This window comes from Mus pahari, chromosome 14, assembly GCF_900095145.1.
Source record: "Mus pahari chromosome 14, PAHARI_EIJ_v1.1, whole genome shotgun sequence".
NCBI classification, from domain to species: Eukaryota; Metazoa; Chordata; class Mammalia; order Rodentia; family Muridae; genus Mus; species Mus pahari.
Genome location: NC_034603.1, coordinates 14,444,222 through 14,461,656, shown reverse-complemented (window position 1 = coordinate 14,461,656; position 17,435 = coordinate 14,444,222). Strand labels below are relative to the sequence as shown.

At 38.6% G+C, this 17,435-nt stretch overlaps 1 protein-coding gene across 1 annotated transcript in view; it reads right to left on the bottom strand.

The window, feature by feature from the left end:
- Sox30 (SRY-box transcription factor 30) overlaps positions 1–17,435 on the bottom strand; it is a 33,742-nt gene that overhangs the window by 3,210 nt on the left and 13,097 nt on the right. Inside the window, exon 4 of the mRNA XM_021213936.1 lies at positions 16,561–17,062. Within this exon, the coding sequence (XP_021069595.1) occupies positions 16,561–17,062 (502 nt within the window). The remainder of the gene's footprint in view (positions 1–16,560; positions 17,063–17,435) is intronic.

The window sequence follows — 17,435 nt, the reverse complement described above, 5'->3', positions numbered from 1 at the left end:
AGAGAGAGAGAGAGAGAGAGAGAGAGAGAGAGAGAGAGAGAGAGAGAGAGAGAGAATCTCAAACAAAATCAAAGATGAAAAAGATAATGTAACAGACAGCCCTTCTGGGCTCACAAAGGGTCATAAAAACTCTCATGAGAAACTACATACTGAAATAACTAGGAATCTAGAAGACTGGATGGATCCATGAGCAGCACATAGAAACCACCACGACTGAGTCAATCAAGCAGAAGTAGGCATGGTGGTTTGTTTGTAATTCTTGGACAGAGGCAGAAGTAGCAGGAGGATTCGGGTTTGAGGCCAACTAGGCTTCATACTGAGTTCAATGAAAACACTGCAGCTGGCTATGCAGAGAAACAAAACTCAAAAGAGTAAACTGGGGCAGGGGAGAAGAAAGGAGAGACGAAGGAGGGGAGAGGAGGGGGGAAAAATCTAAACTAACCAAGCCAGTGCTGAGTCGTGAGCCTGAAGCCATAAGTGTAAAGGACCATCTAAGACCTAATGGATTGACTACTCAATTATACTGTTAATTTAGAGAACTAGTCGCAATTCTTTGAAAACTTCAAAAAATTGAAATGGAAGGAACTCTGCTAAACACTTTTACAGGTCCAGCTTTTCTCAACATCCTGCTATGAAAATCAGGAAAACTATATAGATCCATATTTTGGATATACATGGCTGCAAAATTTCTCAATAAAATACTATTGACCTATATTTGTTGATACATGTTAAAGATCAAAATGATAAAATGAAATTCAAGGATTCAACATATACAAACCAATAAGCAAAACACAGCACCACAATTCAGGACTGTAATATATTTTCATCTCTATACATAAAGAGTGTGCAATAAGATGCAATATTTTACATGGCAAAACACTTTTACCAGATAATATACAGAAGGAGATCCTCTAAATACTAAAGGCTATGTATGCAAACCCACAGCCATATGACATTGAGCAAGGAGACTGCAAGCATTTCCTCTAAGGTTGTAAACCACAAAGGGATCTGACTTCACCATTCCTAACACAGTACTGAAAAGCCTTAGCATGAGTATCAGGAAAGAGAAAATAGGATATCTAGGCTGGAAGTTAAGTTATCCAGATTTGCATATGACATGATTTTATATATATATATAAAAAAAACTAAATTCCCCATCACAAAGATGTCAGAACTGAAGAATAGCATTGAGCATACAAAAATTGGGCTTTCTCTGTGCAGCTTTGGCTGCCCTTGAATTCAGTATATAACCATAGTTGCCCTCAAACTTGCATTCTCCCACATCATTATGATGCATCCTAAGATTCCAAACACAGGTCATACAGTGAAACTGCTGAAAAGAAAATTAAGAGATCAACCCATTTGCAGAAGCCACAAACACTACTGGAACAATACATGCACATGGGCAACAGAACAACACTGCATCTCATCCTCTCGCTGACAGCGAGGCAAAGGCCTACATGGAGACGTGAACTTATAACATCACTGCAGGAGCAGAAGGAAGGCTTCTGAGCCCTGGTGTGATATAGGTGATGACTTGGTTTTAGTGACAGGATTCAAAGGCACAGACAACGAAAACAAACAGGATGCTGAACTAAGAAGTTCTCACACAGTAAAGAATTGAGATTCTACAGAGTGGAAAAAACATTTGCAAATTATTCATTCAACAATCAATATTTGGAATACAGAGCCACTAAATACCCCCCAAAAAAAGGAAATAATCAAATGATCATATGCAAGTCCCCAACTAGGTAAGACTCATTCAAAGCTGAGGTCATTATACCAGAAGATACTTATATTTCCATATTTCTTATTGCACTACTCACAAATACACAATCAGTCCAATGCCCTGCAATGGATGAACAGATAATGATGCTGTGGTATTATTACACACTAGAATAGTATCCAGTCATAAAAGGAATGGAATACTAAAAACCATTTGCAGCAACATGAAGAGAAATGGGAATTATTATGGTAAGTGAAAAAAGCCAGACAGAAACACAAATGCCATGATATCATTCATTTGTGGAAACTAGTAAGCTGGTCTTGGGGAAGAACAATGGAATCTGATGTCTGGAGACTGGAAAGAGCAGAGGCTATGGCACCAAAACACAGTGTGGCAGAATACTGGTTCTTTTCTAGAACTACTAGGTAACTACTGGTTAAAACAATCTGTGCTTCATTTCAAAATGACTAGAAGAGTAAAATTCCAAGCACATAACATGATTAATACTTAGATATTAAAATGTTTCATTATCCTTTATTATATACTGTGTAGCTGCATCAAGGTCCATAAAGATGTATAAATATTAAGTCCCAGATACAAAGGAATACTGTTGCTAAGGCTCCACCCATAGCTTCTGGTTTCTTTGAACTAGGGCAGCGACTACACACTTGTATTTTTCAAGTTCTAGTGCATTCTCAACCTTCCTAATGCTATGGTCATTTAATACAGTTCTTCAGGTTATGGTGACCCCCAACCATACAATTATTTCGTTGCTACTTCATAACTGTAATTTTGCCACTGTTATGAAACAATGTAAATATGTGATATACAACCCCCAAAGGGCTTGTAACCTGCAGGTTGAGAACCACTGTCCTCTCCAGCGTCCAGCATGCTGCCAGGAGCTGACTGTGCACTAGCTCAGCAGAAAGGGTGACAACCATGCCAACACCGCATGGATCCGTGAGGCATTCTTAAAGTCATTAGAGAGAAAACCAGTTTTATGACTCTTTCATGAAACAAACTACCTATGAGATATCACTACGAAGAGGAGGAAGAGGGGAAAAGTAAGAGGGTGGGGGAGGAAGAGGAGGAAACAACAAAGAACTTGGATCTACAGGTTGATGCCCCAGGATGCAAAAAGCCACATCCAAGATGTGAATAAGTTTTTGTTTCTTAGTAAATATACAGCATTGAAGAAGGTGGAGAGCTATTGGTGGAGACAATCCAACCGATGTGTATAATTTGGTCGGCTCTTGATTTACACACCACCTGAAAAAAGATAGGTTTGAGACAATAAAGGAAAAGCAAAGGCAGATGAATTGTTGGTTAATAATAAGGCTCATCAGAATTTCAGCTATGAGATGGTAGTCAGTCATTTCCTAAGTCTATAATGAGAAAGCATATGTGTGTGTGTTGTTTGTGTATGCAGTGTATTCTTTATCCAAAATGTTTAGACCCAGAAGTGACTTGACTTCTGGATGTGTGCTTTATATTTATTTAATATAATAAACTCTGGGGAAGAAACGCCTGTATTACTGTGCATGTGGGGCGGGGTCTAAAGACAACTTTGGGGAGTTGGTTCTCTCTTTCCATCATGTAGGTTTAGGTATGGAACTTAGGTCATTAAGCTTGGTAACAAGAGCCTTTTACCCACTGAGCCATCTCCCCAGCCCTGAGTCTTGTTTTGCTTTGGAATTTTGGAGATGTTCATAGGTTTTCTTCACAAATATTTCTGTTCTCCACAGTTGAGATTACAAGTGTTCTCCTGAAATCTGAAACTTTTTGAGCACCAAAAGAAAAAATTGATTTGATTTGGGTTTTAGATTTTGGATAAGGCTACATGAAGTATGAAACTGTACTGCACTGTATGTAAGCTATATGAAATCTGAGATTGGCTCTAAAATACATCCTTGTTCCCAAAGTAAGGAGAAACTGAAGAAGCAAGAATGGTAAAATGTCAACTTCTGAAGCTAGGTGCCAGCATGTGGGGCACATTATGCTACACTGTTACCTTTTTTGCATATGACATTTTCTGTAACAAACTACATAACCCAGTCACAAAAAATTAATAGTTTCTCCTCCATGGTGAAGGCAATAAAATTCATCCTCTGTCCTCACATTTACTACATTGGACCTTTGTACTCACTAAGTCCCCAGTGGCTACTGTAGCTGGTGGCCCGGGTCATCTTCAACTCTAGCTGAACTGAGGGTACTAGAACTCAGAACTCTGTTCTTTGAGCATGCCCAGAAGCTGGGAAAATTCAGATGCAAGATGACAGCACAGAATCCCACACACTCTTCCCCTTCCATTAACTACTCTGTCCTATACGGCACAAGTTTTGTGTGTCTTCTGCTCCAAACTAAAGTGCACCTTGCTTGAATCATGTGGTTCAGGAGAGCAAGTCAACCAGCCCCTGCCGCCTTTGTTTCACGCTCAATCAGTAGGCTGAAGACTATCTTCAAAATTCATGTTTGCCTAAAATATGACTACTGGGAAATAGGGTCTTTACAGATGGGACTACATCAAGGTGACATAGTATTGAGCAGAACACGATTCCAATTTCTTGTGTGCTTATAAAAATGAGGTGTATGCAGGTATGAAAATTTCAAAGAATATTTTGTAAAAAATAAATAAATAAATCCTCCTCCTCCTCCTCCTCCTCCTCCTCCTTCTTTTTTCAGAGCTGAGGACTGAACTCAGGGCCTTGCATTTGCTAGGCAAGAGCTCTACCACTAAGCTAAATCCCCAACCCCTTTTCTATGCTTCTTTAAAAAACTTCTACCTTTTACAGAAATTTTAGACTCATAACCAAACTAAACGTAAGTACAAAGAATTCCTATATAATTCTCCCTCCCAATATGCACAGGATCATGCCAACATATCTCATAGAAGAGTGGTCTGTGTTGTTAAAAATCACTCACCTATATAGACGTTACTCTTCAGGATTTTAATAAATGTGTAGCAACACTGACTGACCACAGTGGCTTACCCAGCAGTAACTCCGCTGCTCAGCACTCATCCCTCCCTCCCCTGCTCATGTCTGGGAACCTCAGAGTATGGCTTTGCCTTAGTTTTTTTGTATACCATATTTCTGAACCATCACGTTTGCTGGATATAGCAATCTGATATTTTTTTAAAGAAAATGTTTATTGTTTTTATTTGTATAGCCATTTGGCTTGCACACATCTATGTACCACATGTATGCAGTGTTTATAGAAGTGACAGAAAAGCATCAGATCCGTTGGTACTAGAGTTACAAAGCATTGTGAGCTGCCATGTTGGTGCACTGGGATTGTGGCTAGTGATCTTAACTGATGAGATATCTCTTCAGTCCTTGGATATATAGCAGCCCTGAATGGCATTTATTTTCAAGGGTTGAAATATATCATTCCATGCTTATCTAGTTTTTAGGGTTACTTGCAAGAGATCTGATACTAGCTGATATGTTTGCCTTTGGAGGTGAATTGGCAGTTTTCCCTGAAAGCTTTTAATAGTTCCTTTGTATTTCTGACATCTTGACTATCACAGCAGTTCTCAACTTTGGGTCTAAACCCCTTTGGGAACACATACCAGATATTACTGCACATCAGATATTTAATTATTATTAATAACAGTAGCAAAATTACAGTTACGAAGTAGCAATGAAAATAATGTTATGGTTGGGGTTCCCACAACATGAAGGACTGTATTAAAGGGTTGCAACATCAGGAAGGTTGAGAACCACTGGTGTATTATGTATTTCAAGACAAGCAGACACTAGGAAGTTCATGACCACCCCACCAGAAATGAAAAGATACTAACAGGAATACTATACTCAGAAGAAAGACAGCCTCAATTATGAGCACACAGAAAAGGAATTAATGTTTGAGAACTCTACGAACAAAGGAGAATTAAGTGGGAGTCCATCATATTCAGCACAATGAACCAGCAATCTCTTAATACTAGTACAGATAAAAACACAATAATCCAAGCAACAAGATTACAGGAATTGGTAAACATTTTCAGTAATACTTTAAATATAGTCTCAATTCACAAATCAAGAGATATGATGTAGCTGATTAAGTGAAAAAACAAGATCTAGCACTCTATAGTTACTAAGAAGCACATCCCATTGATACAGATACCCACAGAATAAGATGAAAGTCAAAACATCAAGAAAAACTAAGCCCCCCTCCCCCCCAAAAAACAAGCAAATTAAAAGCCACATGGAAAGTTCATCTTACTCTAGTTATCATGGCTACCATCAAGTAAACTATGAATGACAAATGCTGATGAGGATGTGGGGGAAAGAAGAATGGTGGAAAAGGGGACCCTTATATACTGCTGGTGGAGATAAAAAATTAGTCACTATTAACAGCATGCAAATTCCTAAAACAACAACAACCCCTTTCCCTCCTCCCCCTCCAAAAGCACCCCCAAAACTACCACAAGACCCAGTTACACTTCTACTTCTACTTCTATGTGGTACATACTCTAAGAAATATAAGACAGTAAAACAGATACTTGCATATCCATGTTTGCTGTGGGTCTACTAATAGTATGGAATAAGCCTAGATGCCATCTAACACAGGAATAGATAAATAAAATATGACGGCCAGGTGGTGGTGGCACATGCCTTTAATCCCAGCACTTGGGAGGCAGATTTCTGAGTTCGAGGCCAGCCTGGTTTACAGAGTGAGTTCCAGGACAGCCAGGGCTATACAGAGAAACCCTATCTCAAAAAAAACCAATAAATAAATAAATAAATAAATAAATAAATAAATGTGACATATGTAAGTATGTATGTGTGTGTGATATGGAGTTTTATTCTACCACAGAGAACAATGACATTGTGTCATTCACAGGAAAATAGATGAAACTGGGAGTTATGCGAAGTAAAATAAGCCATCATAGAAAGACAAAAATTGCATACTCTCTCATATTAAGAACCTAGATTTTGTGCCAGGAGCTGATCTTGTGCCACAGCATTCCATACCTAAATACCTGGGAGAGAGTTGGTCTCCCAGGAGTGCTGGCACACTTGTGTGCACAGATAACACCACCACTTCTGCTCAAATTCCTGGCCCAAGAGCAACTAGGCCAGAGTCATCAGGACACAGGAACCAAGGAACAGCTGGGGACAGGATCTTTCAGGTTTACATCTGTGCCCCAGAGCTGACCCCGTGCCATAGTTCTCTATACCCAAATTCATCCTAGAGAGAACTGGTCTCCCAGGAGTACTGACACACAGGCTTGCAGGAGGGAGAAGCCATAGTCAGAGACAAGTCCAGCTAAGACCAGAAATATCCAGCTGGCAAGAGGCAAAGGCAAGAACATAAGCAACAGAATCCAAGGCTACTTGGCATCATCAGATTCTAGTTCTCCCTGTACAGCGAGTCCTGGATACTCCAACACACAAGAAAAGCAAGACTCGGATTTAAAATCACACCTCATGATGATGATAAAGGACTTTAAGGAGGACATAAATAACTCCCTTAAAGAAATACAAGAGAACACAGGTACACAGGTAGAAGACCTTAAAGAGAAAACACAAAAATCCTTTAGAGAATTACAGGAAAACACAATCAAACATGTGAAGGAATTGAACAAAACCATCCAGAATCTAAAAATAGAAATAGAAACAATAAAAAAATCACAAAGAGAGACAACCCTGGAGATAGAAAACCTAGGAAAGAGATCGTGCGAGTCATAGATGCAAGCATCATCAACAAAATACAAGAGATAGAAGAGAGAATCTTAGGTGCAGAAGATACCATAGAAAACATTGACACAATAGTCAAAGAAAATGCAAAAAGCAAAAAGCTCCTAACCCAAAACATCCAGGAAATCCAGGGCACAATGAGAAGACCAAACTTAAGGAAAATAGGTATAGAAGAGAGTGAAGATTCCCAACTTAAAGGGCCAGTAAATATCTTCAACAAAATTCTAGAAGAAAACTTCCCTAACCTAATGAAAGAGATGCCCATAAACATACAAGAAGCCTACAGAACTCCAAATAGACTGGACCAGAAAAGAAATTCCTCCCGTCACATAGTAGTCAAAACACCAAATGCACAAAACAAAGAAAGAATATTAAAAGCAGTAAGGGGAAAAGTCAAGTAGCATATAAAAGCAGACCTATCGGAATTACACCAGATTTCTCACCAGAGACTATGAAAACCAGAAGATCCTGGGCAGATGTCATACAGACCCTAAGAGAACACAAATGCCAGCCCAGGCTACTATACCCAGCAAAACTCTCAGTTACCGTAGATGGAGAACCCAAGATATCCCATGACAAAACCAAATTTACATGATATCTTTCCACAAATCCAGACCTACAAAGGATTATAAATGGGAAACTCCAACACAAGATAAAGCAAGAAAGTAATCTTCTTTCAACAAACCACACAAAAATAATTCCACCTGTAACAACAAAAATAACAGAAAGCAACAATCACTNTTCCTTAATATCTCTTAACATCAGTGGACTCAATACCCCAATAAAAAGACAATGACAGACTGGATAAGTAAACATGACCCAGCATTTTGCTGCATACAGGAAATGCACCTCAGTGTCAAAGATAGACTTTACCTCAAAGTGAAAGGCTGGAAAACAATTTTCCAAGCAAATGGTCCCAAGAAACAAGCTGGAGTAGCCATTCTAATATCAAATAAAAATCAGCTTTCAACCAAAAGTTATCAAAAAATATAAAGAAGGACACTTCATACTCATCAAAGGAAAACTCTACCGAGATGAACTCTCAATTCTGAACATCTATTCTCCAAATGCAAGGGCACCCACATTCATAAAAGAAACTTTACTAAAGCTAAAAGCACACACTGCACCTCACACAAGAATAGTGGGAGATTTCAACACCCCACTCCCACCAATGGGCAGATCATGGAAACAGAAACTAAACAGAGACACAGTGAAACTAACAAAAGTTATGAACCAAATGTATTTAACAGATATCTACAGAAAATTTCATCCTAAAATAAAAGATTATTCCTTCTTCTTAGCACCTCATGGTATCTTCTCCAAAACTGACCACATAATTGGTCACAAAAGAAGCCTCAACAGATACAAGAAAACTGAAATAATCTCATTCATCCTATCAGATCACCATGGACTAAGGCTGGTCTTCAATAACACCAGAAACAACAGAAAGCCCACATACACACGGAAGCCGAACACCAGATCTTACCCTCAGGGTACACGGCAGTGACCCAGCCGCTTCACCTCGTGCTTCACAGCTCCTGCTGCCAACACCAAGACAGTCACACACCAGGCATTGCTACCCCAGATCAAGTTAAAATGTGAAATGTTTGGAATGGTTTCTACTGAATGTTAGTTACATTCCCCTATCATAAAATGTGCAAAAGATTCTTGAACCATCACAAATCATGTGCAGCCTGTATTGTCTTATTTTTTTTAGATCAATAGATACATATATGCTTGGATAGCTGAATGTATATATTGAAATACTTTATGATTTAAAATGTCCACATATCCTTTTATCCTGAAATATCTTGTAATTTCTTGAAGACATTTTTGGAAATCACTGAGTTAGCAATTTTCTATACAATATGCATAGTGACAATGTTGTAAGATGTAAACACCATGAATCTACGCACTGGTGATAAGACATAAAGAACAGAACAAATTAATAAATAAATTTTTAAAAAAGAATCTAGATTTTAAAAAAGTATATATACACAGGTCATGAAAATAACCAGGGAGATAAAATGAAGAAGAGGAACGGTTTTTAAGGGACCAAGGAACAAGGGAGTAATAAAGGGAAGACAAATACTGTATAATTTCTTTTACATATGGTATTGAGATTTACACACACACACACACACACACACACACACAATGTGACACGAACTGGGAAAGAACTGAGGGTGAGGAAAGAGAGTCAGCATCACAGAGGGGGTTTGAGAGACGGCAGTGTGAGATGAATATAAACAATGTAATGATAGCCTGTGTGAAAACAACAGAATGAAATCCATCATTTTGTATGTTAATAATACAAATGTTGAGTTATTTACAACAAGTTGTTTTCAAGGTTCTTCAGATAGTAAATAGCTAAGAATAAACAATGTTTGATAATTCTGATATACTATAGATAGCTTGTCTTCAAAACTCTCAGAGATCTACAGAATATGGCATTTAAAGTTGTTTCATTATTTTAAAATCTTTTTTGATTATGAGACAGGCCTCCTGACAGTACTTCCGTTCCACTCCAAAGATGATGAACATCAGTTACTTCCATATGGAGTTGCTTCAATTGTGGCAAGCTAGCCACCAGGCAAAGAAGCAGTATTGCTACAAGTACAAACAAAATGCTGTCCAGAAAGGACAAACTGACACAGGGACGCCAACTGGAACCCAACTGGAAGCCATTGCCAGGTTCTGCCAAGTCAAGGTAAGTCCTTCACAATACCTGCTTCACAAAGAGGGATATACTGGGCTAGAAGGCTGAAGGCAGATGCTTCAATGTTATAGAGACAATTCTGGGGAACTCTTCAAGCAGCCAACTATGTCTGTCTTTTATACACTCTTGGAAGTGGCTTGCCTGCACTTAGTACTTACTCAGATACAATTATTCCTTCTCAGGTCTCTGATGGGGTTGAGGACTAGATAGCGATAGTCTCATAATTAAGCTTGAGTTATTTAGGATTTAAGAGCATGTTTTAGGTTTAAGAAGATGTTTTTATGTTGGTAATGCTAGTTAGGATAATCTGAGTTAGGTACAAAACTTTAAAATACGCTAAGATAGGACAGAAAATAGAAAAATTTCCTTAATTGTCAAATAGTATGGACTATCATATGTCATGGTTTTCATAATTGTTACTATTGTATATAGTATATTATAAGGAAAAGGGCCTTTTATTAAATAAAAAAGGGGAAATACGGGTATAATGTTTTTGTACTGTGTAAAGATTACCCTTGTGTGTGTAGTATTCTAATGCTCATTTCTCTGCTCTCATATCTTGTTTCAATCTGGACATGGCTTTGTTATGTTTATTCTTAGATATTCTAGTCTCAAGTTTGTATAAACATTGCTTCTCATTCATTCTCTGCTTTTCCAATAAAAGCCAATGAGCCAATATAGAACTTTAGAGAGAACTACTAGGGCTTCTTCTGATTCTAAGAGGGGTAGAAAAAGAGAGAGGAAGTGGAATAGGAGCCATAAGGGAAGTGGAGAAAGAACATCAGGAAAAGAGAACAGAATCAAGAAAGGACGAAAAAAGCCAAATTAATACGGGAATATTGTCTAAAAAGAAGCATGACTAGCGTGGAGGATTTGAATGGAGTAATAATTGTTCAGTATTTGGATCAAGGCAATTTTAATAAATATTAGTCTCTCTGTGTGGTTATTGGAGAATTAGCTGGTTAAGAAATACAGCCACCAGATTAATTCACTGCTTACATTTATAGTAAAGATAATTCACTTTACAATGTTGCTTCTATATATTTTTTATCTTCCCTCTTTGATTATCATCAATAGGAAAACTACATTTGCATATATTAAAAACCCTAGTATTACTTTATAGAATTTTATATCTATGAAGTGAATGGGCATTAAGTAACTACTTATATAGTGTATATTAACACTATTATTTACCACTTCTGGGTCTCGCCATTTAATCATGGCTTTCTCTGAGACAATTACACATTTACTAGCTGCTTCTGTTAATGTATAACATTCCTACGCATTGTAGTCCTCTGCCCCCAAGAAAAAAACAATTGTTCCATGTGGTATCTCTTGAAATCAGTTAAAAGCCATAGAACGAATATGTGTGTGTGTGTGTGTGTGTGTGTGTGTGTGTGCTATACAGGGTTTGTCTGTGTAGCCCTGGCTGTCCTAGAACTCACTCTGTAGACCAGGCTGACTTTCAACACAGAAGTCACTTGCCTCTGCTTCCTGAGTGCTGGGATCAAAGATGTACGCCACCACCATCTGGTCTATTATATTATTTTTATATTATGTAATTACATTTAATGATACTCTTCGTTTTGTCTGGATTCATGTTACCACAGAATTAACTTAGTTCCAACATAAAGAGTATCCTTTAAGTAGCAGTGCCTGTCTTTAATCCCAGAAGAAGACTGGGAAGAAGAGACAGGCAGATCAAGGTAACCTGGTTGGATTATACAAGAACAAATTTATCTTCCCTGAAAGTTAAGATTCATCAGCTAAAAGATTCTTGGTGAACAGCATCATTCTTTCTTTAAGTATAAGTGCTGACCTCCATAGCTTCTACTGGAAAGTCAGTTATGGATTTCTAAGAGTTCTTCTGTATACAATGGATCCAACTTTCTCTGGATACTTTCAAGATGATTTTATCTTTCAGCATTTTACTCTAATGTATCTAAGTGTAAATCTCTCTATCATACTCAAAATTTCCTGAGGTTCTTGAATATCATTTTCAACACAATTAGATAATTTACAAATTTTTCATGTATATCCTTTAAACTTTAATATTATTTGTTTTTGCATGTGTCTGTGCTGTTGGATGAGTGTATATGGAGATCAGAAGACTAAGGAGTCAGTTGTCTCCCTCCACCATGGGGTCAGGGTTCCAGTAATTGATGTCAGGCTTGTGGGGTGTAGGGACATGGCAAAAGGTAGCTTTTATGCACTGCAACATCTCACCAATATTTTAGCCCAGTATTTTTATGCCCCCTTCTTTTTGTACTTCAATTTCATATATATTGCTGTGCTTAATGATGAATCTGTACTTAAGTGGTTCAAAGGGTCTGTTAATTTCTTCTTCATTCTATTGTCTCCATTCTGTTCTGACTGTGCAATAGCCATTAGTTTACTTTCAAGTTTGGTGACATTTTTCTCTGCCAGTTGAATTCTGTTTGAGGCCCTCTGCTGAATTTTTCATTTTGGTTATTCATAATGGTTCAATTTCAGAATTTCTATTTTTTAAAGATATATTTATTTATATTTTTATGTATGTGAGTACAGTATAGCTTTCTTCAGACACAGCAGAAGAGGGCATCAGATCCCATGACAGATGGTTGTGAGCCACCATGTGGTTGCTGGGAATTGAACTCAGGACCTCTGGAAGTGCTCTTAACCAGCTGAGCCATCTCTCCAGCCCCAATTTCAGAATTTCTATTTGTTCTTTAAAAAAAACCACGCCACCATCAGTATCTTCAATTAAAAACAAATTATTAGGGCTAGAAAGATGACTCAAATAGTTACGAACACTAGCTGCTCTTCCAGAGGACTCAGATTCAATTCCTAGCACGTAAATGGCAACTCACATTTGTCTTTAATTCCAGCTCTAGTGGATCCAACATCTCCAACACAGACACATGTGCAGAAAAAATACGAATGCACTTAAAAAATCATTAAAAATGATCCATGTCTTTAATAATTTTCTTTAGTTATTTAAAAATATTAGTAATGACCTTGTGGTCTTTATAAAACTCAATTCTAGACTCCCTAATAAAGTTTCTATTGGTTTTCTTTTATTTTTACCCATCACATCAATTCATTCATTCACTTTGAGGTAGCTCAGGCTACTACCTATTAAATCTAATATTTGTCATGAAACCCAGGCTGGCCTTGAACTTCTGATCCTCCTGTTCCAGCCTCTTGAGTACAACAATTGCAGGTATATACCACCACATCCAACTCTTAGTTTTGCCTTTGAATGGACTGCGTTTTATTGTTTTGTTTTGTTTTTTCAGTTAGCTTGCTGAAGAGAGCATAATATATCATTACAGCTCAAAAACATTCTCTCCTACTCCTTGTCCAATGCCTGTTCCTCTAGGTTTCTGCCTCTCACAGACCATTGTTCTTGCAATACATATATTTTGTATATTTTTACCATTGCACTTAAAGGTGAATCCAATCCCTATAACTTTATTTCAGCTGAAATATAAGTCTTCATTAATGATTCAAAATATGTATTTTTAGTTTCTTGAGAAGTTTTCAATTATCTCTTGGGATAGTAATCCTATTTCTAAGTTCTATGAACTCTTATTCTTTGTGTGTGTCTGTGTACATGTACTGGTGCACATTAGGGAGCACGAAGCATTTATGCATGAGTGTATGTGGAGTTGAAATGTCAACCTTGAATGCCCCTCCTCAGCAGCTTTTCACTGTAATTATTGAGGTAGGATCCAGTGGAAAGAAGACAGCATTTTCAACAAATGGTGCAGGCTCAACTGGCGGTTAGCATGTAGAAGAATGTGAACTGATCCATTTTTATCTCCTTGTACAAAGCTCAAATCTAAGTGGATCAAGGAACCCCACATAAAACCAGAGACACTGAAACTTATAGAGGAGAAAGTGGGGAAGAGCCTTGAACATATGGACACAGGGGAAAAATTCCCGAACAGAACAACAATGGCTTGTGCTGTAAGATCAAGAATCGATAAATGGGACTTCAAAGCTTCTGTAAGGAAAAGGGCACTGTCAATAAGACAAAACGGCAACCAACAGATTGGGAAAAAATCGTTACTGTCTTAGTCAGGGTTCCTATTCCTGCACAAACATCATGACCAAGAAGCAAGTTGGGGAGGAAAGGGTTTATTCGGCTTACATTCCCATACTGCTGTTGATCACCAAAGGATGCAGGACTGGAACTCAAGCAGGTCAGAAAGCAGGAGCTGATGCAGAGGCCATGGAGGGATGTTCTTTACTGGCTTGCTTCCCCTGGCTTGCTCAGCCTGCTCTCTTATAGAACCAAGACTACCAGCCCAGAGATAGCACCACCCATAAGGGGCCCTCCCCGCTTGATCACTAATTGAGAAAATGCCTTACAGCTGGATCTCATGTAGGTATTTCTTCAACTAAAGCTTTCTCTGTGATAACTCCAGCTGTGTCAAGTTGACACAAAATTAACCAGTACAGTTACCAATCGTAAATCCGATAGGGGGCTAATATCCAATATATATAAAGAACTCAAGAAGTTGGACTCCAGAAAACCAAATAACCCTATTAAAAACGGGGTACAGAACTAAACAAAGAATTCCCAACTGAGGAATACCGAATGGCTGAGAAGCACCGAAAAAAAATGTTCAACATCCTTAATCATCAGGGAAATGCAAATCAAAACCACCCTGAGATTCCACCTCACACCAGTCAGAAAGATCAAAAATTCAGGTGACAGCAGATGCTGGCGAGGTTGTGGAGAAAGAGGAACACTCCTCCATTGCTGGTGGGATTGAAGCTTGTACAAACACTCTGGAAATCAGTTTGGCGGTTCCTCAGAAAATTGGACATAGTTCTACCAGAAGATCCAGCAATACCTCTCCTAGGCATATACCTAGAAGAAGTTCCAACTTGTAATAAGGACACATGCTCCACTATGTTCATAGCAGCCTTACTTATAATAGCAAGAAACTGGGAAGAACCCAGATGTCCCTCAACAGAGGAATGGATACAGAAAATGTGGTACAGTTACACAATGGAGTACTACTCAAGTATTAAAATCAATGAATTTATGAAATTCTTAAACAAATGGATGGATCTGGAGGATATCATCCTAAGTGAGGTAACCCAATCACAAAAGATCACACATGATATGCACTCACTGATAAGTGGATATTAGCCCAGAAGCTCAGAATACCCAAGATACAATTTGCAAAACACAGGGAAAATATTCTTTATAAAATTCCATTATCAATTTATAGACAAGGAAAACTAAAAGGAAATCAGTTAATTTTGTCCGTTTCCCCATACTAGGTTTCCTAGATAAGAAAGAATAAATACATTAGTCACTCCCGGGGAAACCTCTCATCAGATACGTGTGAACAAGAGTCAGAGAACAGTGACAAAGGGTTTTAAGTGTGAAACAGGTCTACTCCCATTCTGAAAGAGTATTACCTTGACATTTACATTTGATATACTGCATTGGCATTCCTAAGCCCAATCAAATTCAAGCTTAAAAAAGTACAATACTAATGTTTATGCACTTTATTTACTATTGCTAACTAGAGGAATTATTTCTGTACTCTAAGTATTTGTTTTCAAAACCTTCTTATAAAAAGTTCTTTAAAGTATTGATAATTTGCACATTTAACAGTCAAACCCTACAAGCCCTGTCTTGGTAAGAAAGTTACTATTACTTAATCTACACAACAATAAAAGGTTGCTACCAAACATTTCAGTACTCCAATCACAACATAAATTGTATCTACATACTTGAGAACAACAGAGAAGTAGAGATTATTTGCAAAGTGAAATTTCAATTTGCTTTCCCAAGATATTTTCCTATGGAAATCTTATTGTTGATAATTTACATGGCAAATTCTCTGGTTTGATAACAGAGACATAAAGAAGATGTGTAATGTAACTAGTATTCTCTCTTGGCTTGAAAACCTTCCCTCTTCCACCCTTATTATTCAAAATGTGGTCCACAATCAAACAGAGCTGGCATCACTTAGGAGCTTATTAGAAATTCAGACCCTTTACGCATGGTAAGACTATCCCTGTACCCTAATAGTCACAATCTGCATTCTACAAGATGCCACACAATTCGTATACGTAAACACAGCTAGGACTAGGGAATCCATACCTCTTTCCTATGAAACCACATCAACAACACTGAAACCATATTCTCACAGGAAAGAGTTGGCTGGAGTGGAGAAACTGTTGCCCTCAACAGATGGCGATGAATTCTCTCTAGCTCTAGCTCCCAGGGTCTTCACGTGACCCCCTTCATTCATTTGAATGGACTGCTTGGTTCTTACTTGGTTCTAAAGCTGAAGCCTGACTTGAGGAAGTTCAGTTTTTACCAGGAAAGATATGCTCCCTCCCCTCCCCCCCAGTAAAACTTCATTAGGAGTTTTTTAGGTAAGAGGTAGAAAACTGTTTACCTTGAAGGGAAGTAATGAGGTCCAGGTAGGAAGTAAGGGTGATGAAAGGAGAACCGAGGTGGCGTCCCAAATAGTGTGGCTGGATGGCCAAGGGGCGGGGGCTGATAGACGTGGGAGTGTGGAATGGGAGTAGCTGGGGGTATCGGAGTGCTTCGGGGACAAGTGGAAACGCTGGCATACTCCTTGGGAGGCTGGATAGGCGAGGTTGCAAATCTGGCATGGGCAGTACTTGCACCAGCTGGAATCCTGTTGGTGCTTTCCAGAGAGCCTGGAGTCGGTCTCTTCACAGAGCGACTGGTTCCCGAAGGGAGCCTATGAACGTCAGTTTGGGAAGACCCAGAAAAGCGCTGAGGTGGGAGAGATGGGCAGGGCGTCAGGCTTGGAGGCGGAATGGCTACCGGGCCAGTGCTGCCAGTGCTGGAGACGCTGGGCTGGAAAAGTGTGATGGGACTTGGTCGCTGGACTGCAGGTGTGGGCAGCTGGATGGCAGGCGGGGCTTCACCTTCAGAAATTAAAATTGTAGAGTTAAGTTAACCATTATTAGGATTCCTGCTGGTATCTACCACACCATGAACTTGGATCTTTGAGGGAGAGTTCACTATCCACCCTCACCTAGTAGTGGTATCATATCAAACCACTCTCCTTTTTATTTATAGTATTCTGACAATTCTGAAATCACTGTCATTTCTTCTTTTTTTTAAAAAAAGGATTTATTTATTTATTATATGTAAGTACACTGTAGCTATCTTCAGATACTCCAGAAGAGGGAGTCAGATCTTGTTATGGGTGGTTGTGAGCCACCATGTGGTTGCTGGGATTTGAACTCCGGACCTTTGGAAGAGCAGTCGGGTGCTCTTACCCACTGAGCCATCTCA